This window comes from Haplochromis burtoni, unplaced genomic scaffold, assembly GCF_018398535.1.
Source record: "Haplochromis burtoni strain Fernald_Lab_line unplaced genomic scaffold, NCSU_Asbu1 Contig_517, whole genome shotgun sequence".
Taxonomy (NCBI): domain Eukaryota; kingdom Metazoa; phylum Chordata; class Actinopteri; order Cichliformes; family Cichlidae; genus Haplochromis; species Haplochromis burtoni.
Window position 1 is genome coordinate 166,510 of NW_024582878.1, and position 26,535 is coordinate 193,044.

The 26,535-nt window shown below is 40.5% G+C and overlaps 1 protein-coding gene across 1 annotated transcript in view; it reads right to left on the bottom strand.

The window, feature by feature from the left end:
* LOC102289990 (receptor-type tyrosine-protein phosphatase zeta) overlaps nucleotides 1-26,535 on the bottom strand; it is a gene marked incomplete in the record, with an annotated part of 122,520 nt that overhangs the window by 95,210 nt on the left and 775 nt on the right. The window contains 1 exon segment of the mRNA XM_042214099.1: nucleotides 5,655-5,717. Within this exon segment, the coding sequence (XP_042070033.1) occupies nucleotides 5,655-5,717 (63 nt within the window).

The window sequence follows — 26,535 nt, forward strand, 5'->3', positions numbered from 1 at the left end:
ATATCGAGATATATATCTTATATCGCCATCCAGCTAAAAAATATCGAGATATGAATTTTGGGTCATATCGCCCAGCCCTAGATTGTCTGAAACAGTTAGAACAAGACAACACTAACTGGACATCATACCCAGGGCTATACCCAGGGGAATCTACACCAAGTCTGTATGGTTTACAGAAGATTGGTAAAAAGTGCACACCTTTAAGACCAATTGTCCGTATAATCAACTATGTCACCTATGACATCTTAAAATCTTTTGTCTTTGATTCTCAACCCCTTGGTAGGCAGCTCTGGACACCACATCCAGAACATTTTGGATTTTGTTGAGAAGGTGCGAGATGTCATTACAGGAGCAGATGAAACAATGGCCTTATATGATGTTACATGTGTCTTTATTTGTATTCCAGTCACGGAAGCGTTGGAGGTAGTTTGTAAGAGATTACAGGATGACCTCATCCTCTGCAACAGGACTACTCTCAGCATCGACCAAGTGTGTTTACCTTTGGAACGGTCTTCAATACACATATTTTACATACAAGGGTCAGTACTACACACAGAAACATGGGTGTGCCATGGGCTCCCCAATTTCTCCCATTGTGGCCGACTTGTACATGTAAGAAATTGAAAAGATGGCTCTCATCCTACCCCGGAACATCACCAAGTCATTGTTTCAGGTTTGCGAATGTCAACTCTGTGGGAAGCCAGACAGAAGACTGAAAGTGATGCTTGTGATGTTTCAAAGGTGTAGGAATTATTGACAAAGTATTTACAGAACACCATTATATAAACAATTCTTTTCTTTGTATTTCCTGAACTTTATGACAATGTTAAAATGAGGGTTTTTTGCTTTTCTTATTAAGTGCTTGATGTTCCACAGCCACGCTTCATTTGTATTACATTGAAACTATCACCACCTCTTAAAGATCGTGAAGCAAGAGCTTTCTACAGCAAGAGCTTTCTACAGCAAGAGCTTTCTACAGCAAGAGCTTTCGCCATCTCAGCCAGTCTCTAAAAATTTCTTAGTGAATGCTATTGATGTGTTTTGTCTTTTAATACAATTAAATACAAAGTATTTATAAAATATTTGGAATATACTGTATATATTCATTGATCCTGAGATTACTGTTAAAATCCTGTTTATAAAAGTATGCAGTCCAGAGTATGTTACTAAAATGATTGTTAAGACATCTGCCCAATTTGTGACATCATTTTGAATTCATAACAAAGACCAACTTAAAAATATGGAGAAGTCATTTCCACTTTAGAGAATGATCGGAGAAGTCAGAACATGCTTGTTTAATTCATTTGTGTTTGCTCAGTCAGAGAAGCAGTTTTCAGCACAGTTCACGTTCATGAAAACTCCAACATCAGAATATCACTCCTTTTATCTTGGGGTAACTGTGAGAGCATTGTATTCTCCTCTTTGAAACAAATTTAGAGTTTTTGTTGAAACTGACCCCTTTTATTTTTCAACAAAAACTGAATATCAAATAGGAAAACCTTACATTTATCAATCTAACAGTTGTCTATCATTTATATAGCCACTATCAGAACTAGGGATGGGTATCGTTTAGGTTTTATCCGATACCGGTGCCAAATCGGTACTTTTGAAACGGTGCCGGTGCTCAAACGGTGCTCAAACCGGTGCTTAAAGAATGGAGAACACAAAATTGGTCCAAAAACCTCTCATGTTCAGCTGTTTTTTGTAAAAATATAACAATGTTAGCCTTTTCTGCAGCTATGGGGCATATATGGTATCACTCTTGGCTGGAAGCAGTGCTTAAACAATGGAAAAAACACAAACTTTGTCCTAAACCTCTCATGTTTAACTGTTTTCCACTTTTTCTTTGGTCATTTTAGCCTTTTTAGCCAGGGTGAAGGGAGTATCTGCCATCAAACAAGAGGACAGCATGTAGCTATGATGATGTTTGCTAGTTCACCTTACATGCATTAATGTAATAACGTGGTTAGCCTACTCAACGTAAATTAGCTACTCACGCAGAGAAGAACGGCTGCTGCTGCATCATCATCCGTCATCATTTCTGCTACACTGGCAGGGCTAGGGGCCAGGACTCTCCTCTTCGTGTTTTTGGGGGATGTTGCATAACAGGCAACCCACCCGCAGTAGATGTGCTCGGTGTGAGGTCTCGCAGCAAGCTATCAAATACGGCGCATTTCTGGGCTTTTAAAAAAAACGCTATGCGTCGCCAGGTGTTTCATCGGATTTGAGGTGTTACCTCCTTTGACAGTATCACAGTATCAGCTTAAAGCACTTGTTGCTGCTGAGTTTGCATATTTTGCTGTGAAGTACAGCCAGACTTTGACCGCTTCGCCTTGGACATTTTTAATCTGTAGCTCTGCTCTAAAACAGAACGTACGTACCTGGCCCCGCCTACTATCCTCGGAAACGTAAAATGATTGGCTAGAATCTAAAGTGTATCACAGCTCAGGAAAAAAAAGCACCGAAATAAAGCACCGAAATGTGCGCTGCTTTTCGGTCTGGTTACTACCGTTTATGTCAGAACCGACACCGGTACCCATCCCTAATCAGAACCACTGTCCACAATAAAAATACAAAGATCCATGAGTACATCAGATGTCATCAAACTGATGTACTTATGTACTTAGTGAATCCATCAGGGATTCAGAAACCTGAGAAAAAAAGAGGAGCAAGAAAGGGAAGCATCGTGGAAGTGTGTCTGCATAGGTTCTCATTTATCCAGATCATAGTAGTTTAAGAAGCGTGGAAAGAAAGTGATTGGAGTTAGTGAAGTTTTGATGAAGACACTGCACCTCTCATCCCAGAGGCTTGTTTAGTTCTAAAACCAAGTGTTTTAAGATGCTTAAGCAAAGATAAGTTGTAAAGATAGATGTAGCAATAGCAAAGCGACAACAATATCAATAAGTAGGAACATAAGGAACTCGAGGGGTCAAGAGCCGAAAGAGGAGCTAGAAAAGATGTGGAAGATGAAAGCAACAGTGGTCTCTGAGGTAATTAGAACACTCAGGGCAGTAACATCCACCCCCCCACCCACCCAAACTTTGTTTGGCTCCAGTAGATTCTAGGAATGTCATCTGAGATCTCTGCAGTCTTATCTGAGGTCTAAAAGAGCATAGTCCTAGGAACATAGTTCTAAATACTCCTGTATATATAGTGGTTCATCCAGTGGTTCTATCCAATCACCCAAAATCTCAAAATATGATGGTGACTAGGGCTGCACGATTTTGCATAAAATGAGAATCATGATTTTTTGGCTTAGAATTGAGATCACGATTCTCTCACGATTTTCTTTTCCAGTATAAATATTTATTGCACTTATTAACTGCACATCAACTTCGTAACAGTTGAGACTGAACATAAAAACAATAAATAAACATAAAAACAACAAATGTCTCACGTTGTTGTTGCTGCAAAATGATGTACTGCTTGAAATTCCGTCTCCGTTGCTGGACGCTGCGTGTATAGAGCAGGTAGTGCAACAATAGAAAAATAGTTGCGGGACGGCACTGTGTAGCGTGTGTCTAGGGTGTTGATCATTTTCCTCGTTTTGCACAGTGTTGATGGGAGCCATATCTTTGGTCAGGTGATAAGTGATAGCCTCCGTAATTTCTTTGTGCCTGCGGGAGTTCGACGGGTATAGGGAAGGACTGTATAAGGTTCCCGTTATTGATGTTTGGGTGGTTGACAGGGACGGATTTTCTCCAGTCACTTTCTTGTCATCCCTGACGTGCTCAACGTTGTTTTTTCCCTGCTAATTTTAGCATCATACGGCACAGCTTCTGTATCACGTGGTATAAGGCTCCGCCCTTGTCATTTGTTGAGCAGGAAGAGTGAGCGCTTGTTTTCATGCAGATTACGTCCCGGATCAAAATGCGGTACAATCGTCGTCGTCTTTTTCTTTTCTTTTTTTTTTTTTTAAATCGTTGTCATTTGGAAATGAGATCGCACATAAGTATGAATCGAGATCGCGATTTTCTAACGATTAATTGTGCAGCTCTAATGGTGACAGAAGAAAAGTCAGTTTATCACCAGTTTTTCCTTTTTCCCCCCTTTCTTTTTTGGAAACATGAATCTTTCAAAACAAAAACTAGCAGTCTGATAGGCCCGTATTTGATCATTAAGAACACATAAAGGGAAGAAACCTCTCGCCTAAAAATCAAGTTTCAAGATTAATGTAACAGCAGCTAAAGGGCAATGCAGTCTGTATTGTTGGTAGTGATGTCCAGTACTGGGTGTGGAAGTCTTTTAGATTTATCTTTCTGCTCTTTGTTCCTTTACATGCCACTGAGACTCTTTATTTTAGCTAGAGCTTCTATACCTACCATACTCTTTTGGTGTTTGCTTAATGCATAACAGCATGAATAGGCTTGCCACAAACTTTAAACAAATAAAACAAATAAAATGTGTTGCCAACTACTGCACAAGTAAGAGACAAAAACAAAATAAAACAAAACAACCCCCCCCCCAAAAACAAACAAACAAACAAACAAACAAAAAAAAACAAACATACAAGACCTGGAGCACAAAGAATGTGAAAAAACACAGACACGTAAATCAACAATTTTCCAATAGTATGTGTGTGAGAGAGAGGACAGCGTGAGAAGGAGATGGGGAGAGAGTGTATGAGTCAGGCATTCTCACACGCAGTCACTGTGTCTTTGTCACAAATGTACTTGATAATTAGGGTAACTGCATTGATGCCCCCCAGAAGCCTGAAGGCAGACAGCTCCCAAAAGTACACACGACCTGGTCACCATGTCCCACTTGGGCCAAGGCCCAGCAAGCCCCAGACCCAGACCCCACCATGCACACACACACACACACGCTCATACACTTCGTTCACTCGCTCTCACCTACCAACTGATGACATACAGAGAGACAAAGACACGTGCAAACACCCCCCCCCCCATGGTGTTGGTGAGCAGATGTCGCCCTAAACCACCACAAACTGCTTGTTGCCCCTGATCTGAGGCAGAGTGTGTGAAACAGGGGTGTAGGAAGATGTCCCCCTCCCTGCACCCCTGTGTGTAATTAAAAAAGGAGGACGGGGGGTGGGGGGGGGGGCATAAGGCGCATCCGTGTATTCATGAATATCCGTTACACAGGGGGCCCTTTCATGGCCTTACACACTAACCTACGCAATCCACGACACCCCCTTCAAGACTACGTGTGTGAGTGATGTGTTGTATGAGGGAGTGTGGAGGAGGGAAGGATGGGACAGGTAAAACCAAGAGGTTGAGGACTACCCCCGGAAGGAGGGTAATCCTCTACCTCCTGTGGCTCAGTAGGCACCCCCATCTCCCACAACCTGCCATGGGTTAGGAAAAGGTTAGTCCAGGGCCAGCAATATCAATGCCCCAGAACACCACCGTGTTCGGGGTATCACCTATTCCCCCACCACAAAAAGTGGATTGGAGTTTGCAGACGAGTCCCAAGACTTCACCAAGCATCCACTCAGTTTCAAAAGACCCACACTAATAATATATATACTCAAGAGTCTTACCAAACAGCAGTGTACACAAACACATAACAAAATGAAGACCTCCCAAATCTGTTGACACCATGTTGCTCTACTTTCACATGGAAAGGAACGTTCTGAATGCACAGAAGTTGCTTCAGCATTTTCGTTTTGTTACCTGTGATTGTTGACTCACCTGCGTATGACCAGTCAATGTCTTCTGAAAATTTGCGCTGATTCCTGTATCCATATCCTTCAGCTGCAAGACAGAAACAAATGGTCACCAACACATGTTCTACATAGAGTATTCAGTTTCTTTATCTATAAATAGTAGAACTATTTACATAAATTATTTAACATATCCAAGTTAACTACAATAACAGTGGGTATTTTATTTGGAGATTAAGTATCGGAATTTCAGGAGCGGGGCCACGCCTCCAAACACGCTCCTTCCGGTTGTCATCTATATAGGTTCGCCCAGTTCTGCAAGCTGTTCATTCTCGTTTACGTGCCCCACCCTACCTCCGAGTTTCAATTCTTTAACTTCTTCTCTTCTATTTAGTTCATGGGGATCTTTTTGTTTGTTTGTTTGTTTGTTTTTAAATACACAGATGTGACAGATTTGACTTGGGCAAGCAGTCTAAGTATATTCTGCAAGATATTTGAGTAATTATTCATTTTTAGCTTATTTTTTTCATTAATGTATTTTCTCTCTATAGGCCAGGCTGCTGTGAAATGGACTCAAGCTCCACCATCATGGACTGCACCTCGTATCAGGAGTCTTTGCTCTACTTAAGAAAACTGTTACTTTGAGTTGAAGCGTCATTTTAACCAGAACCTTCAGGTGGTGGAAAACTTCATGGCTATTATTAAAGTCCTACGGCTGAACAAGAGGTACTGCCACCAAATTAAATTCAAGCTGTTGAATGGAGCTCATTTGCAGGACAGGAGACTCACTTGAGAAGCACCTGATAATACTGCTCAGATATATCAGAAATTTTTTGTTGCCACAAATAAAAGGGCTGCTTCCCAAACATAACGCCAGTGTGTGCGTGTGTGTTCTGGGGGGTGTGTCACAGTGCCATTTTTTTGTTAGTGATAAAATTTTGCTACTTTTTTACCTCCATTTTTTTCTTAATAGGGCAGAGATGTGAGTGTGAACTTGCTCTATAGTGTGTGGCATATTAATTCGGGAGGGTGGTGAGGTTTCTGGCTGTGCTGCAAGTGAGTAAATGCCAGTCAATGTAAATATTTTAGACAAATAAAAAAATCTTTGCTAAAGATGTAAGCATTTACTGTTTGTGGATGAGAGGAAATAAACTTCAAATGGCAGACTTTTGCTGTACATTATACCTCTACAAAAAGATTTTCTTTGGCAAAAGTGGCAGTCTAATGACAGTCTGGTGTTGTGCTCAAGCCAACATGGCACAGTCACAGACAGAAGCCATGTTAAGATGGAGACACAAGCTAAAATGCTGCCGAGGTCTGGGGTGTGAGGTCTGTGCTGTCAGTAGGGCCAACCCTGACAGGAAATTGTGAGCTCTGTCTCTCTTAAGCTGGAAATGTCAGCCAGACAGTGTAAGTAAGCAGTTCTGACATGTAACACCTGTTTGCTCTGTAACCAGTATATCAACAAGAGCTTATTACAGTCTGTTCCTGTGTATGCAGATGTCTCTGTGCATACATATATACACACTGGCGTCACACTCTCCCTAGCTAACAATCTGTCACGAAAGTGTTAAGAGCACTAAAGTTTTCATTTTAGATTAAATTTCAGTTTATCAAAGTTACACTCTAAGCTTAATTCCCAACAAGGCAAAGCTGGGAACCTAGGCCAATGACAAATAATTTGTCTGGATAATTTGATTACGCATACTTTATTTGTTGAGTTTGTAGATTTTTTTAACCTCTCAAATGATTCAAATATACTTTTTAAAATTCTCAGTTTTTGTGTCACTACATATCCACAAGGTTACAATTTCTACATAATAAAGGTTTAAAAAAAACACAACAAAACAAATCATTCAAATTTCATCTTTTGTGTGACTTGCAATCAGAAACTTAAAAACTTGGATTTTTGTAACATAGACAATTAATAACTAGCATTTAATAACCTGGTACAAGTTCATGTTAGGGACATCTGTTTAAAAATAATCATAAAAAACAACCAATAATCAAAATGTTTGACAATTAATGTGAATAGAATTTAATCAAGAAATAATTATGCTCTCTAGCACTCTTCTTGTAAAATAATAAGACTTTTATTTGCAGTGCATATTAACAGGAACCCAACAACTAAATTGAAGTTTTAAAAATCACATATACATCTATACACTTTCCCATATTTGCTTTAACTTTGTAATAGTCAAAGCTTGTAAACTCAAATTAAAAATGACAGTTGTCTCTGAATTTACAAACATATCTCAAAGCTGTGAGAATTTGTGCTCTTTTTAAGACATTTTAGCATGTTTAATAGATCAGAAGTAGCATCAGATTCCTTTTTAGTCTATGAGCATGCAAGAGAAAGATTTTTTTTGCAACCATGCCTCAAATTCATTTTTTAAATGGTAGTCTGGTATCACTTTTGCTCTAACTGAAAGCACAAAATAACCTTATTTTCCCAATTGATTGGGACAGGTGACTGGGATGGATGACATTATGCTAAGTTTGAGGTAATTAGCACATTTACAGTCCATGATGTTCAGGTTTTTTGACAAATCATATTTTCCTTTGTTAAGTAAACTCGGCAAGCAAAGCGCTTGGGAACCTCTGTGGAGGGAGCATAAAATGATGTCACACTACACAATGTGGCTAGTGTTTGTTGCGCTGTTTGGAGAAAATATTCCTGAGGCCATCAATAATGAAGAAAAAAAAGGTTTCTGTTATAGAGCAAAAGGGGATCAAGAGAGAAAAGCTGATTTTAGAAGAACAAAGAAGTGAACATGGGAGGGTGACTGAGTAGGAGAGATGTAATTCAGGTCTTGATGATTGGGGGTGGTGGGTTAACATGCTTACTGGAAAAGAGTGAAGGAGTAGAATAGATTCTATGGAGAATTCTTGCTCAGCGCCTGTACGAAATAGAAAAAGACCACAACTGTGTCACTGTGTTTATTCAGCGGAGAGTGGCCGACTCTGTGCTCCAGTCTGTGGGAGCCCCGCAGCCTCCAGCCAGAAGCTGAATAAGAGGATTAGCTAAACCCTGGGAGAGCCAGGACATCTACAGGCTGTGGGGTGAGAACTGGTGCTCATGCCAGAATGTGTAACAACCCCCTCCCCTCTACTTCCACCCGAATCCCTGACCCTCAGCTCTTGATGCCAACGAGGATTTGAGCATGGTGGGGGTGGTATTAGTAATATTTTCATTGGATGAATTACTGGTAAAAATACAGGATGAATTATTTATTTCTATGAAAATCCAATGAAAGAAAAAACAACAGGAAAAAAATTTATTATTTCATACACACAGACACTAACAAACTCTGAATATGATCTCAAACCATTGTAAACGACTGATTACTATATAGCACTTTTTTAATCTACTCAAATAGTACTCAAAGCACTATGCAATACGCCTCATCTCAGTCACCTGTTCACACACATACATAGAAGCACGTTTTTCTACATCGAAGTTATTTATTGGGAACCAAGCCCCAGTGCATTTGTTGAAGGCACTGAATACCATCATAAAGTATGCCGATGACACCACCATGGTTCGGCTCATCTCTGATGGAGATGAGACAGCGTACAGGGCGGAGGTAGAGAACTTGTCCCACTGGTGCTCAGAAAACAACCTGAAGCTGAACGTCCTTAAAACAAAGAATTCCTAATGGACTTCAGGTCTCACCTTGACGGACAACACCAACGTCCTGGTAAAGAAGGACCAGCAACAGCTGCACTTCCTTCGTGTCCTAAGGAAGAATAACCTTAATGAGAAGCTGCTGCTGGCCTTCTAATGTTTCTCAGTGGAGTGTGCTCTCCTACTGCCTGGGTATTTGGTATGGACAGGCCACTAATGAGAACAGGAAGACTGCACAGAGGGTAATTAACACCTCCCAAGAAATAATTTGCTGCCCTCTGCTACCCCTGGAGACCTTCGTCAGGAAGGTCTCAGGAAAACCAGTGCCATCACAGGGGACCCCTTGCACCCCGCTCACCACCTGTTTGACCTGCTGCCCAGAAATCCAGCCTCACCAATCTAAGCCATGGTCTGAGTAACCTTTATCACTCAGGCCACTCACACACTGACTCTTCGCGGACCAAGTCTTTCTTTGCACTGCCTCTGAGCACTTTGCAACTGTTTTGTTCTCCAATGTGTGCCTTTGTCTTATTTTTGTATTTTTTTCCTCTTGTTTTGTGTGTATACACACATACATACACACATACATAAGATACAGTCGGTGTGGAGCACCTACAATTTCGTTGTACATGTACAATGACAGTAAAGTCCTATTCTATTCTAGAAGCCAGGAGGATAAACCAGCTGCTCTCCATTGAACCATCGAAGGTGTACACTCAGTGGCAGGGAAACTATAACAAACAAGGCTGGAGATGGAGCAATACTGGAGGACTATGTGGGAGAAGGATGTAACCCATAATAACAATGCTGGGTATCTGGTGGTGCTAAGAGCAACCATAGCAACCTCCCTGAACAAGCGTCAACAGTTGCAGATATCCAAAAAAGAATGAAGCATGAAGAGTTGGACAGCACCAGGCCCTGATATGAATCCCACTTACTGGCTAAAGAAGCTAACTAACTAACAATGAATGTCTGGCTGTACAAATTAACCTGCTGCTAATGAATGAGACATACCCAGAATGATTCCCTGGACCTCAAAAGAAGGAGTCCTATCCAACTGCTCTGTCTTGACTGCACTTCTGCGTAAGCGTGAACCAACCCTCAGTCAGAGTATTGACAAAACTGGTTATGGATACAGACTACAGAATAGAGCAATCGTGAACTGAATCCCTTTTTTAAAGAGAGATTATCCCCTTTTCTATTAGTACTGACTCGGATTGACTCGTCACGGTTCACCACGGTTTTCCATTAGGTCATAGTAACTGGTACCAGGCACTTTTTAGTACCTGCTCAGCTAGGGTTCCAATTGATCAAAACAGGTACTAAAATGTGACATCATCAGACTGCATGCCACCAACTGGTGTGTCGCAGTCGTGTCAATAGTAATTACGTCGCAGGACGTGCAGAGTCATTGCAATGACAACAAGCACGCAAACAAGGTACTACTGGGCTGTAATGGAAAGCAAGTCGATGTGAGTCGAGTCACGTAGATCCATGGCAAGTCGACCTGAGTAGGTACTAATGGAAAAGGGACTTTTGATTCAAGCCCCACTCCCAATGTGCTACTCCCCCCTCTTCGGACAAGATTTTGCATGTTCACACTCCTCCCACCAAAGTGAAAAACTTCCTGTGTTGTTCTGCTGCTAAAGACTGTATACCCCAGGGAGCCTAACCATTTTAGACCTGTGTTTTTACTTTTCCCACTTGATGAAGAGTCTGGAGGGGATCAACAACCTCCATTCTCTTGCTGCTGGACCCCTGCTGTTTGCTTACCATCCTGGTGTTGGGGTGGATGATGCAATCCACAGAATTACTTTTTGGCAAGATCACTTTCACAGCTGTAGAGTACTAGAAGCACTGTGACTGCATGGATAATGGACTACCTCATCAAAAGACTACAGTACGTGAGGCTTCAGGTCTGTGTGTCTGAAGTGGTGATATGCAGCATCGGGGGCCCTCAGGGGACGGTCCTCTGTCCCTTCCTTTTTATCCTCTATACTTCGGACTTCAGATACAACACCACAAAATGCCATCTCCAGAAGTTCTCTGATGATCCAGAGTATCGTCTACTTCATCTGGTATGCCCTCACAACCTGCTCATTAACACCAGTAAAATGCTCATTGACGGCATAACTGTGGTTTGGACACTAAAGTACAAATCCATTTACCAAAACAATAAACAGGACTAGTCACATAACACTTATGCTCTGTACAAGGTGGGCCAAAGTTGGCTTCATCTGCTGGGCAGGCTGAGGTCTTTTGGAGTGTGCAGAAGTTTAATAAGGATCTTTAATGACACTATGATGGCTTCTGTTACCTTTTATCTGGTTGTCTGCTAGAGAGGTAGCAGCATGGAGAGGAAAAGGAAACAACTTAATAGATTGTTAAAGAGGGCCAGATTTTTAGCATGTAGTTATAAATATTAAGCAAATAATGTTTTTAAAATAGGTGGTTTAGTATTTTGCACAAGTGTTTCCAGGTAAACATCATACATCGTTTTACACACAAACTGTCCCAACATTTAAAAAAAGTTTAAAAAAATAAATATTTCAAAGGCAATAACTGCCCAACTTTTGAGATAAAGCAAATATTTGTTGTCTTATTTACTCAAAATTTCTACCTTTTCTAAGGTCTATTAAGTCCTGCAAAACTAAGCACTGAATTACCTTCTTTTGCAGATTTCCTTATTTATAAAGCATGTCTTCTAAGTAGAGGTGTTTTGATTCTCAGCAGATGTGTTTCTAATCTGATTGTACACACACTGACGAAAGAGTTTGTCAAAGGCCCCCAGAAAAGCTCCTTCAACAGAAAAACAACTTAATTAAACACTGGACTTAAATGGATGGAGCAGAATGCCAGCACTGTATCCCACAGAAACAACAATGAGAAGGGAAGTGTGAGGATGAATGTAAAGCCCTCTTTCTTGGATTAAATACTTTGTCAACTTAATCCTCAGTTGGAGAGTAAATCAATTGAAAATGGTATGCCTAGGGACGTCGGTTAGAGCATGTAGTGAAATCAAAAGACTACTTCATGAATGAATTTGACGATTTTAATGCTGCATCCAAGGCATGTAGTATTTCCAAGTTGCCAACTAGGGAAAATGGGCAGTAAACACTGAAGTAACCCACCAAAAGTAGTAGACCAAGGTTGAATGAGAACCTCATTTTAAGACTGTAAAATATCCACACAGGATAAAAAATACTGTTTAAAATACATACATATTTTTATCACTCCCACTGCACTTTATATACATATATAAAAATAAAACTCTTGGTGTATCTTATTGTATATAGTAACAATCTTTATATAGTATATTTTACTATTGTATCGTATAGTATTTTTCTTTGTTGTATACTATTTTAAAAATATTTTTCCGTTTAAATTTTTTTTTCCCAATATATCTCAATTGTACCTTGTGTCCCACGTCCCTTGCGATATTGTAACAAGTGAATTTCCCCAATGTGTGATCAAATAAAGTCTATTTCTATACTGCTGAAAGTATTCAATCACTCATCCAAATCATTGAATTCAATAACTTCCACAGCCACGGGTGTATAAAAATCAATCACCTAGGCACGCAGACTCCTTTTACAAACATTTGTGAAAGAATGGGAGGCTTTCAGGAGCTCAGTGTGGCACCATAATAGGATGCCACCTGTGCAACAAGTCCAGTCATTAAATTTCCATTCATCCATCCATCTTCAGCTGAGAGAATCAGAATACTTTATTAATACCTGAGGAAATTATGGAATGCAATCTCTCCACTGTGTCCTAGGTCTGCCCCAGGGCCTCCCTCCTGCGGGACATGCTGGGAACACCTCACCCAGGAGGCATACTAATCAGATTCCTGAACCACCTCGACTGGGTCCTTTTGATGCGCAGATGTCCAGTATGCAGTTTCCACTCACTGATAACTGTGTTATATTTATAAACTGAAAATGAACATTGTGTCTATAGAACACATATAATACTGAAAATACCCATTTTTATATTAATATGCCAACAAAGGCAGCACAACACCAATAAAGTGTTGTTGATTAAGTGCAATAATTAAGTGCAATAATCCTTTCTGTCATCGTATTTTTACTCAGTTGTATATAGTATTTGTATTTTATTTTATTCTACTGTATATAGTATTTTATTTTATTCTATTCTGTACAGTTGTGTACTGTATTTATTCTTATTGTATTCTAATTTTTGCCTCATAACTTTTGCACTGTCCACTTCCTGCTGTGACAAAACAAATTTCCCACGTGTGGGACTAATAAAGGTTATCTTATCTTATCTTATCTTATCTTATCTTATAAAACAACATTTGACTGAGAAGATATTGTGATAATATCGTTACAGTGAAGAGCAAAGTATCAGGGTTCAATGGACAGGTTTGAATCAGCTTTAGCGTAAAGAGCCATTCAAAAGTATGTCTGCAAAAAAGGAATTTGAAATTTAACATATACAATGGACATATGAATAAAATTTATCTAAGACTGAATGGCCAGCTAACCAAAAGTTATCCATTATTTATGAGACTACATGAATAACATTTATTTTTCCCCTACTCTAAAAAGCTCAGTTCTATCTTGCACTTAATTCCATCAAGAAGTATTTTATTACCAAATTCACATACAGATAAGCTTGTAAATGGTGGCTGTATAATGGGGTACAAATTTCCCATTTGTAGCATACAGACCACAACTTGAAAAAACATGGGTTCAGTCTCACAGGAAAAAAGATGATTGAATTTTCTGTCCATAGTGTTCTAAGCAGGGCATCCTACCCGCTGACCTTCTAAAGATTTCAGTGCTACATCATCTGCAGGGGGCAGCCACAGCCACCCTGCCTGCAAGTTTGCAGCCAAACATCAATTGGTTTTTTACTTGCATATATCCATTGTGATGTGTGTGATCATCATCAATAACACAATCACTGACTCATTAACAGGCGGGCATTTGCTCTCAACACCTTGGGCACACATGACTATTTTGAGAGATGACCTAATTTAAATTAGCAGCTAGGGGGCAGACACAGAGGAAATTATGGATTTGTCCTCTCGTAACCTTGACATACTTCTATTTAATTTTCCCTCTTTAGCACTGTCTGGTGATTTCTTATTTACTTGCAATTTCTTAATAATCCTTTTATTTCTCTCCCTCTATTTCTCATGCAAAATCTGTTTCTTATCACAACTTGATCATATATTTGAGCAAAATGATATTCTGGACTCCAATGATTTAAATGACCTTGCAATACTCAATTCCCAGTTATTTATATAGCACCAAATCATTTACCTCAAGGCACTTTATATTATAAGCACTTTCAGAAAGACATCTATTATGATGACATTAATTTGGGATTTAATTTTTTCTAATGTTTTCTCTCTAAATGGCTACTTATCTGAACTGGAGGAGAACAACCATAATTATTTAGATGACTGTTAAACACAAACAAAAATAAGCATTTTTTTTCACATGATGAGATTACCAAGTGCTATGACTTTTGCTCTACTGGCTCCAAAGAAGTTTGGAGGGGTGGAGTTTACTCCAAACTGTGCTGTAGTGGTACAGAGAATTCTATGCGTATTTATATGGAAACCTACTGCTTACTGTATATAATATGAAGCCATTTCCTTCCTATCCACTCGCGATGGGACTGCAGCCAATCCCAGCTGTCTTAGAGTGAGAGGCGATATTAGTGCTGCTTTGAGAGGTTAATACCTGGTATAGTTGTTACTAGATATATACTCGGTAATGTTAGGTTAGGAACAAAAGAAAGCCATATAATATATTGGAAATAAAATTTATCAAGCCAGAGTTCAAAGAAACAAACTGTCACAGAGGTGTTCTACTGGCTTTAGATCAGGCAAACACAGGGGCCAGTCAGTGGTATCAGTTCCTTCATCCTCCAGGAACTGCCTGCAAACTCTCTGCACTGAGGGTGAGTATTGTCATGAACCAGGAGGAACTCAAAAATCACTGATCTTTCCAACCAGATACCTAATGGCAGTCAGGGACAGTCAGCCTGTAGAGGTCTGTGCATCCCTCCCCAGACCATCACTGACCCGCCACCAAGCCAGTCATGCTTAATAATGTAATTTTCTCCATACTGTGTCAGGTCTGTCACATGTGCTTAAGCTGAACTTGCTCTCATTTATAAAAACTGTAAAGCACAGGGACAACCAGAGGACACTGGGCTCTCAGACCACCTTCCCGAAGCCTGTTTCCAATTGTTTGGTCAGAGACAATTACACCAGTGGCCTGCTGGAGTTCATTTTGTAGGGCTCTGACAATCTGCTTTTTCATTGCACAAAGGAGCAAGTGGTGTAGTGGTACCAGTGGTCTTGCTGATGGGTTAAGGACCTTCTACAGCCCTGACAAGCTCTCCTAGAGCGCCTGTCTCCTGGAATCTCTTCCATGCTCTTGATACTGTGCTGGGACGAAACAGCAAACCTTTTGGCAATGGACTTTGACTGCCTGTGCAACCTCTGTAGGGTCCAGTATCACCTCATGCTACCACTGGTGACACCAACCCTAGCCAAATACAAAACTAGTTTTGAACAAACAAAAAAAAAATGTCAGAAAAGATAAAAAGGGAAAAATGTCAGTGGTTTCCAAGTGTAAAACCATTTCTGTTCCGGGGGGGTTGTCTCGCTGTTATCCCTTCAAGTGTATATTGTTAATTTCATTAACATCAAAGCAGCTGAAACTGATTAGCAGCCACCTCTGTTACTTAACGAACCAGATCAATATCCAAAACGTTTATGGGACAGTGGTCAAAAAAATGAAAGTATTACACCTGGTCATTAGGTATAAGTCGCAAACGGTTCCTTAGCACCAGGTTGATGAGGTAAAAAAGTTGGTATCAACGTTTTTGTAAATGTATACTTTGTTGAACCAAACATTTGAGAGAACATCTTTTTAACCGGGGATGCTTCATTAGGAGCTTGACCCAAGCTGAAAAGGGCTCTATCCCAAACAGAGAAAGAGATCAACCCACGCTCAGCTATGTGGTCCCAGTGAGAGCCACTTCAAGGTTCCAGTTCCACAGCTCCAACCCAGGTTTTCTGGGATCCAATGGTCAACTACATTGCCCTGTAGGAGGAGGAGGCCCATAGAAAGGAAAAACGGCTTCTCAAAGTTTACGATGAATGGTAAAAACAAGTATGTACAACATGTGACCCAATACAATTCAATGAGAGGAAAGCTTCCTTTACTGCACATCTCCCCTGTTAACAAACTGCACTACTTAAAGAAATACATAGGAGGTCCAGCTTGACAAACGCTTGATGGCATCTTCTACAGAAATGACAGTCAAGCATACAAGGATGCATGTACTAGAGCAGGGTGATATGACCGAAAATATTTATCACGATAAACCTTTGAAAATTTGCGATAACGATATAACTGACGATATAATTGACACTAGACAAAATACTTTACAACTCCACAACTTTATTAGTGCAAAAAAACCCATCAATGTATTTTCACTTAAACAAGCAGCTGTTTTTTATGTGCATTAAAGTTATATAAAATTTAATAGTGCAAATGCAAATTCCTTGCTGACAGTTTAACCAAAAGGCATTTCCAGTGGAAACTGGTCGACATATCCTCAGCATAACCATGTATAACATACACAAAACTTAAAAAGAGGTTATACACACACAATACGGTAATATTATGTTGAAGCACAGTATCACTCCGCGAGGCTGCAAGACATGTCTACGACAGCCGTAATGCTCCAACAATCCATCAAGCGGTGTGGGTTCGTAGCTTAGCAAAGTTGTACTAAAACATCTGACAGATTTTTGAGCGCCGTGTACCACATAAAATTGTTCCGAGGTCAGTAAACACAACCAGAATTCATACATAAGGCACACGGGATTATAAGGGGCACTGTTGATTTTCAGAAAAATCAAAGGACTGATTTTAAGTGTGCCGCGTTTTCCAAAAAAACACGGTAATAACGACGGCCCGCTAGCATGCTCTACCAAAAATAGTGCTTTGTTGTGTATCTGATGGACAAAAGCCAAACCAGTTCCACACCACTGAAGTTGCAGCATTTTTACAAATCAATTCTGGTTCATCCATTTCATTCAACGATCTGCTTTTGCCCTTCTCATTCTGCGTCGCTGCCATGCTTTTTCCGCCATGTGCATATGAAAACAAAGGCACTGCACATGCGTGTTTTACCTATATTCTATCACGATATTTCATTTTCTTATCGTTGCCCAACATTATACCGGTATTACCGTGAACGGTATGATATGGCCCAGCCCTAGCATGTACAACATCCATTTGATGTACAGAAAGCATTCAGAGAAAGTCTGGCAAATTGGCCAAAGATCCAAACAAATGACTCCACAGGATTCAGGGGAAGGCTTAAATATTCTCGACGATTGTGAGGAGAACCAAAAACCTGTTCAAATGATACCAAACTGGGCAGCTGCAAGGTGAAATCGTCAAGCTACTCAGTTTATGAAAGAAAGTGGGAAGTTTCCAGTTTTAAAGGACTTTGCCAAGTTCATGTCTTCTGAAGCCAAGATCATGTGCAACCTGATCACATCATTTCAGGCTCTCCACTCTGCAAACCTTACATGCAGTCGTTAACTGAGACTGAAAACACAAAACAGTCCAAATGTTAAAGCACCATGCATGCTTTGTCAAAACAATAGGCAAACTTCACAGTTGCCCACAGTTAAACAGCAAAACACTTGAGGAATGAAGGAAATATATAAAGGAGAAAAAACTGTTATGGCTGTCTCAATCCCACAGCGCAAAGAACTGTTATTACAGACTTTTATGTGAAGTGTGTAAGAAAAGAAACATCCTACCTGTCTGCACAACTTCAACTATGACAATGGTAAATGAGCTACAAACCAGCCACAAATTCAGATCAACACAGAATAGGCTGCAACCACCAGACTGTGAAGTTGTCCTTTTAATTGGCTAGAGTTGCTCTCAGGAATAAGCTAAGCTCCTCCAAAGCAAGTAATCTTAGGAGGAGAGAATGAACCTTATGCAGTTCGCACAGCATTGGGCTGGAGAATTGCACGCCCGGCATTGTCTTACGATGACTCTTCTAGTATGTCTACTGTGTGTCAGAGTTGCAGTTAAAGAGTTCCCACTAGTGACTCCAGCTGATGCAATCAAGGTTATTGAGTCTGACTTTAAGGATGATAACAAGGATAACAGGTCAGTGTCTCAAGATGACATTCTCTTTCTTAACATGTTAAAAGGAAGGGATTTACAAAAACACTGAAGGACATTATGAAATGCCACTTCCATTTAAGGAGAGACCCCTCTTACCAGACAATAAGCAAATGGCCACTGTGCGGCTTCAAAGCCTCAAACCAAACTGTACCCAAAGGTACAAGGAACAACATATAAAGTTGAAATCGTAGAAAAGGGTGATGCAGAGGAAGTGCACAGTGAAGCAAAAGAAGGAGAAAAGTGGTATATTCCTCACCGCAGGATATATCATCCCCAAAAACCAGACAAACTCAGAGTAGTATTTGATGCCTCACATTGATGCAGACAATCAGGTTTCATTTTCGCCCCAACAATAACGTGCTACAAGGCAAGGCATCCCGTCTATGGCTGAATCCCTTTACGGCCCATTGAGATTCATCTCCCCTTTTCTGCTTACAGGCAAAAGAGTGCTTCAAGAGACATGCAAACAAGGCACAAGCTGGGATGATCCACTTCCCAGTGAATTAAGGCCAATGTGGAATAACTACAATAGCAACTTAGAAAACCTAGAGAAAATCATAATATCACACTGTTATGTTCCTAAAGACTTTGACGAAATTGTAAAAACAGAGTTGCATGGCTTTTCTGACACAAGTTTATATTCTTACGGTCAGTGTTCGTATTTAAGACACGTAAACAAAGATGATAAAGTGCATTGTGCTTTACAGCAAAGACCAGAGTTGCTCCTATTAAGATAACAACAATACCAAGACTCAAACTGACCGCTGCTGTTCTCTCCATTACTGTAAGTAACATGTTAAAAGGTGAGCTTGGATTGACATTGGAAAAGGGGGCAGCACTTGTCGGCCGCATTTGGAGGAGTCTACAAATTTGGACAGCCTTCGTCGCGACACTGTGACATAATCGGCCAACAAATGCGGCCTCAGGAGGATGCAGCCTATGAGTTTGGACACCCCCATAGGTCTTTAGGAGCTGACCCTGCACTCCAAATAACCTCGGTTTCCGTAGCAGATACAGCCTGCTTTGTCCTTTCCTGTAGATGGCCTTTGAATTGTTAATGCAATCTACTGGTCAGGTGAACACCCAGGTACTTATGAGTCCCCCATCTCAATGTCCATTCTCTGGATGTTCACTGGTGCAGAAGGAGGATGGTTGTGCCTGTAAAAGTCCATCACCAGCCGTTTGATTTTCCCAGTGTTGATTTGGAGGTGGTTACCCCGGCAACAGTCAATAAAGTACTTGGTCAGGTGTTTGTACTTCCTGTTGTCCCAATTGGCGATAAGGCCAACAATTCCTGAGTCAGAACTTTTGGAGGAAGCAATTAAGAGTTGTGGTGGATATGGAACCAGAATTGTTCGACCTGGGCTGCTTGAATTTCAGAAGACCCTATTGGACACACATTTCTGGATTCCTATGTTGGTACAACAATCCAGGATTCAAGTGGTACACACCTGTGGTCTCTCAGTGTGAGTATGATAGTACAGTATGGACCTGTCACCTTCGTTGCTTTGGTCTTCCAAAGCGCCACCGGGCCCTCTCAAAACAACCAGTAGGCAAAGGGTGAAGTGTCTTGCCCAAGGACACAACGACCAAGACTGTCAAGACTTGCCTGCTCAAACCGGCAACCTTCAGATTACAAGACGAACTGCCAACTCTTGGCAGTTCGTCTTGTAATCTTAGACTGGTTCTTAAGACTCCTCCAGACTCCATTAACATTGTTCAGCTGTAGCTGGTTCTCCACCCTCTGTCGGTAGAGTCTGTTTTCCATTAGTACCTACTCGGTTTGACTCACCACGGCTCAGCATGAGTCGACTCAGATCGAGTATAACCAAATGTGAGTGGTCATTGTCAGAGCAATGCGTCCAAGCGTGATGTAATTAATATTACATCACAGGACGCTACAACAAAGGTGGACATTGAGGCAAGAACATACCTGCTGCTCGGTCTGTGGCTTTTTGTCAGACTCGGGGACCATGGCATTGTTTTTTGTAGCCATTTCCCTCGTTGATCGTTTCAAAAATAGCAGTATTGATTTTTGTGAACGAGACTCTCATGAGTGATGCTACTGACAAGCTGGTGGCATGCAGTCTGACACGCCACATTTTAGCACCTGCTCGGATCACTTGGAACCGGGCAGATTAGGTACTACTTTAGTACCTGGTACCAGGTACTATGACCTAATGGAAAACTCTGAGAACCATGGCAATTACCATTATCTGTACAGAAATTAATGTAGTCTGTTACACAATCCACCAGACAATCAATGTCCTCTCCATGGTCATCACAAAGCAATCCCCACATTGTTGCATCAAAACAGTCCTTCAGAGGTTTTCTTTACACAATGTGGATGAAAGCTTCCTGTGTTCTAAATGTTTATACACAGGAGAGATGAGCTATATGCATCTTTTGTGTAGTAAGTCAGTGTTTTATCGTCTCTGGTGGGACATGTAACACACTAGCTGAATGAGGGTAGAGTGATCCAAAGAGGTGTGATTATACTCAGGAAGAGGAAATGGGGTTACATTATCTCCAGTTTACTAGTGACAGAATGGAGAACATCACAAACTATATCTAGATTTCCCTTGGTGGGTAGTAGAGTCTCATGCCATTGCCCAATAGCTCAATATCTCTGCTGGTGACTTTGTCTTTAATGGTGACATGCCCACTGTTACATCATCTTCAGCATGTAACTGCTCAGCTATAATAGTTCTACTTTTTCCCCTCCACTCTTTCAAATTCAAAGGGAATTTGAACCCATTTTCTGTCACTCAAAAATAGTGATGAAAGTTGTGAATGGGCGTAGCTAGTGTGTCTGAATAAGCCCAACAAGATGTTTTCCCTTCCGCATCAGTAACATTATACTGTTCTCAGTCCTATAACACAGTGCAAGACATGGTTTTGGTGTCTATGTCATGCAACCCATAGCTTCAGGGACTTATGGAATGTGAGAACATGTTGCCATTATTGTGCTGTCCTTGCAATTTGAAATTCAGCTCGTTGAGAGATGAAACAACATCTTCCAAACAGGACAATTTGAGAAGTCAGTCATCAATGAACAAATCAACTAAAGGGGAGGCATGTGGGGCTGCTTCTCAAATATAAAACATGAAGAACTCTGCCTGTGGAGAGTCAGCACACCTCTGGATGAAAAGTAGAGTGTATGTATGTGGCTCTCTATCCTACTACATTGTTGTTTTGTAATGCCAGGCAACTTTTTTTTTTTCAGCATCTACTAAAAATGTGGTTGTTGTGGACGTTGTTTCAATGTCAAACTTCAACTCATTTTAGACATTTTTTATTTTTATTACGCTTCTATAGGCACTGTAGTCCCATGTTTCCAGAGGGTGGGCAGCATGATTTCTGTACAGAAACAGCTATGTGTGAAGGAATGCAGCGTAATTAGTGGAGATCTCCAAGATGGCGCGGGCTCTTAAGCTAAAAGAAAGGTAAGCAGCTGCATGGTGGATTTGAGCAGCAGATTGAGCAGAAATGTCCCCAGCTTCTCACAGGCAGTTTGCAAAATGTGTGCACTGATAAAGACTGTCGAGCAGATAGTCCAGTTCATATATAAACACTTTTACAAACTTCTCATACTTTCCATCACAACTTCTCCCAGTCCTGCAACCGATCACAACCACATTCACTTCCTCTTTCTAAGCTCTTCACAGTAAAACAGGATACTGCTCTTTGTGTGGCGATTGTGGCTCAAAGAGTTGGCAGTTCGTCTTGTAACCGGAAGGTTGCCGGTTCGAGCCCCGGCTCGGACAGTTTCGGTCGTTGTGTCCTTGGGCAAGACACTTCACCTACCGCCTACTGGTGTTGGCCAGAGGGGCCGATGGCGCGATATGGCATCCTCGCTTCTGTCAGTCTGCCCCAGGGCAGCTGTGGCTACAACTGTAGCTTGCCTCCACCTGTGTGTGAATGAATAGTGGAATTGTACAGGGCTTTGAGGGCCCTGAAAAAATTATTATTATTACTGCTCTTTTAAACTTATTAAACACATTGTACTCCTTTTAAAATAATTTTTTAAAAGAATTCTAAATGCTAAATGCCATTATTATTTTTACATTTTAACATGGATTTCAACACATTTAAAGAAAACTTTAAAAAAAAAAACTGTTTTAACCTGGTTACAAAAACATAAGTTGATTAATTGAAATAAATAAGCCAGTTAAAGAAAAACTGAAAAAATGTAAATAACAAAAAAATAAATAAATACCCACATGTACTGAGTAAATCAACAGGCTAACGCATAATAAACTTTGTTTGTTTATAAATAATCTCTATTCATATGCATCATGTTGATAACAAAAAATGTTGATATTTGTAAAAAATAAAACAAAAAAAAATTATTTATCATGTAAATTTCTTGCACCTGTCATAGATGTCCAAATGACATCTAAAAAAAAAAAAAAAAAAGACCCAAAGTCCAAGTTGGGTCATGGTTGGAGATCCAAATTGTGGACCAAGTTTGCACATTGTATACATGTCCAGGATTGGTCATGGACCGATGGACCTGCACATCCGACGTCCAATCTTTACTGGGATATTGTAAATGTTGTATACTGTGCAGTGCAGTGAGGACTGCTCAGACACTGGAGAAACAAAACAGCGGCTCCACATGGGACAACATAGAAGAGCCACCTTGACAGGACAAAACAGCTGTACAGCTGCATCTAAAGCTCAAAGATCACTCGTTCAAGGGTGACAATGTTCACATTTTGGACAGAAGACAGATGGTTTGAAAGAGGCCATCTATATCCACTGTGAACGACCATCTTTGAACATTTTTGAGAGGGTGACATCAACTGTCTTTCAGCTACAATGCAGTTTTAAGATCCCTTCTCAGGCGCATTAACCCCCACTCATATCTTGTGTCAGGTGATCACAATAGGTCACATGATAGGGTGAGGCAAGGTCTCACAGAGGTTTCACCCAAAACCTCTGCTGATAATTGTACCATTTTTTCACACCTTGGCTAATATGAGGCACATGATCAATATTGGGTCAATGATCAGGACACGACAGGACAACTCCCACTAGGGTTTAAATACCTAGGAATCCACCATTTGGTGAAGAAGCTTCTTAAATGAGAGATGACGCATCTTCAAGAAACTTAAAGAAGTTCAGTCACTTTCTTTTCAAGCTCCTTAGACTACCATGATCTGGACGACCGTAAACCTAGACCGACACATATTATGTTGTAAAAGAATATGTGTTTGTAAATCGACGTATTGTTTTACTCACATTTTTTCACAGTTTTGTTATTTCATTTGTTTCATAAGAGCAGAAAGAGACAAACATGTATGTTTCTTTCCTCGGCATTTTTACCAAGACATATTTTATAGTCCACAAAAGTGGACTACAAAGTGAGACTGGAGAACCAAAATGCACAGTGGGCTTTGCTGGGGCTGTTAAAATGCAACAAAGGAAGAAGAGCTGCTTAACCTGTGCTCTATCACTCTGTGAGCCTACAATCTTGTGGTACTGGAGGGCAAATGTGTGCATTTACTCTTTACTTTATTCCCCACTCCTAACAAAATGTGCTTTCACACTTCAGCACCAGCTTCACAGTGTGACAGTGCCCTCTCGTCCTCACCACCACTCGGACAAATTACACTGCCATCGTGAATCACACTTCCCCACCTTCCCATCCCCTGTAAAAAAGAAGAAAAACACCCATTACCCTCTTCTGTTCTGTGTTGCTCTGCACCCCATCGTTCCACCTCATTCTACCCCTTAGACCTCTCTTCTGTATGTCATTGCCCCCTTTCCTGCTATTTCAAAACAAATCTCCCCTCTCACAGCATAATTCACTGGGCTGAGCTCGACCAACTGGCCTCCTCAGCTGACCTCCACCAAATACCCGTCTGCTTGTTTCCCCAAATAACCCCAGCCACCATTCAGCCAAGGGCCCATGGAAAGAAAAGAGGGGAGACTCAGGAGGATTTAAACTGATGGCTTCTCTGTATGCGCGAGTTAACGCTTAATACCACCTAATCTGGTCATCAAATATCCCCGCTGTCACAACTGGAAATCTGCTCTTTTTATCCCTCTCTCCAGACTACCAGTTGGGCAGCAAAGGATGTCTTCCCAGTCTCCCCAAGCAGCACTGGACAGATATCAAGGGATAAAATAAATAGAGGGGGAAAAACATTAATCTAAAGAAGAAAGAGAAACAGGAGGTAGTCTGTGGTGATCATTTATGTCTTTCCTGAAAGAAAGAACAGAATCTAGGCTTTTATAGAATATTTGATTGTTAAACTTAAGTTGAATCAAAACACCAGCATTTTCCACACACCAACTTTACACTGATTGGCCATTGAAGTTGATACAGTAACTCGGTAAATAAAAGTCTATACGAAAATAAAAAGCACTGACGCATTTGTTTTCATACAAAATGTGAGCACAGACGAAAAACAGCATTGATTTTAGCCAGAAGTGAGCATCTTCACTGTGTGTGATGAGTATCATTTCCACAGCTTCCTCCTCCATGTGCCTTAGTGTCAGACAGGCTGACTGTGACCGCCATCTGTCAGCAGACTCTCTGTTAGACAATAAGTGGGCAGGAGATTCTATGAGCCCAGACACAGTAGGGCACGGGCTTGCACTGCCCATTCAAAAGTATCTTATGGGAGGACAGATGGTGCTGAGTTTTCTCCTTGTACATCTTTTCTTCCACCATTCCTGTGCTGCCTTCTCAGAAAGCTAAAATGTCTTTTTGTGCCCTGACATGTCATCATAGCTACACTTTAAAACATGCTCTTCCAGAATTTAAATTTAAGGAAAAAAAAAACTAATTAATTTCCAATGACTTTTTAAAGCTCCATAACCCTGCAGGACCTACCAGTGTGTCCATTAATACCAAAAAACAAAACAACCCCCCCACAAGAATTGTAAATTCTAGTGGATTTTAAAGTTTGCAGAGGTACCAATATAACGCAAGACATTTTTGTATTTCCACTTTTTATGAAAACAGTAATCATAGAAGCTATAAATTGGCTCTAATATATTGACTTATATTGAAATATAGTGCAGCATTAAGCAACTTAGAATTTGCACCATGTCCCAGGAAGTACTGGGAGATGGTGCAAGAAACAAACTCCTTTTGGGGAGACAAGAAGACCAGAAGAAGGACCAACTTATCAGTCTTTTTTTTTTAAGTGTTGAAAGAACAGCAACTAAACACGGAGGAATTGATTCTAGGGTTCAGCAAATAACTTGAAAGACAACATTGCCTGCAGTGGATGGTCATGTAAAATGATTAAAGTACCAGAAGAGCTACTAAATGCTACTAACAGCAAAACCAAATAAAAATCAATAAACAAAGACTGGCTGTGAGTTAGTTCTTTTTAATGACCTTGCTAATATTTTAAGACAATATATAATTTTTACTAATATTTATAGCATAGCCACATCTAACCCATCTTAAGCATTGGGAGCAGTGGGCCAGCACTGTGCAATGCCTATGGACCAACTCCACTTGTAAGCCTGCCCCTTTGTCAAAATAATGTTGAAAAAATAAGTTTTCATATTTTCTTCTGGTAGAAAAAATTAGACTTCTTGAAGGAAAGGAGCACAAGCATGATTAGAACATGCAAACTCAACACAGAAGGATCCTACGCAGGTCTGGACACGCTTACTATGAGGCAACAGTGCACCAACAGTGTGCCATCAGATCACCATCTCACTGCATTTTAAATGCCGTTGTAAAATCCCACCTCAAAAGTTCATAGACCTTGAGATATTACAACAAGCTTTTAAAACTGCCTGCCTGGAACTTCTAGACTCCCTGAGTTCCTCTGGTGGAAAGACGAATATAGATCTGCCAACTAACTTGCCAGTTAAGTATAGTTTTTGCGTGCGAGTAGACTGAAACAGTTAAACCTAAACATTTATGATGATTGCACGTTCCCATGGCATCAGTCAAAAAATAAATCAATAAATAATACATAAATAAAAATTGGAAACGTCTCCATAGCCACAGAAACTAACAGCTACAAAACTAAAAGTCACATCTCTGATATAAACATCATATTTTATATACATGAGTTTTATGAATATATATATAT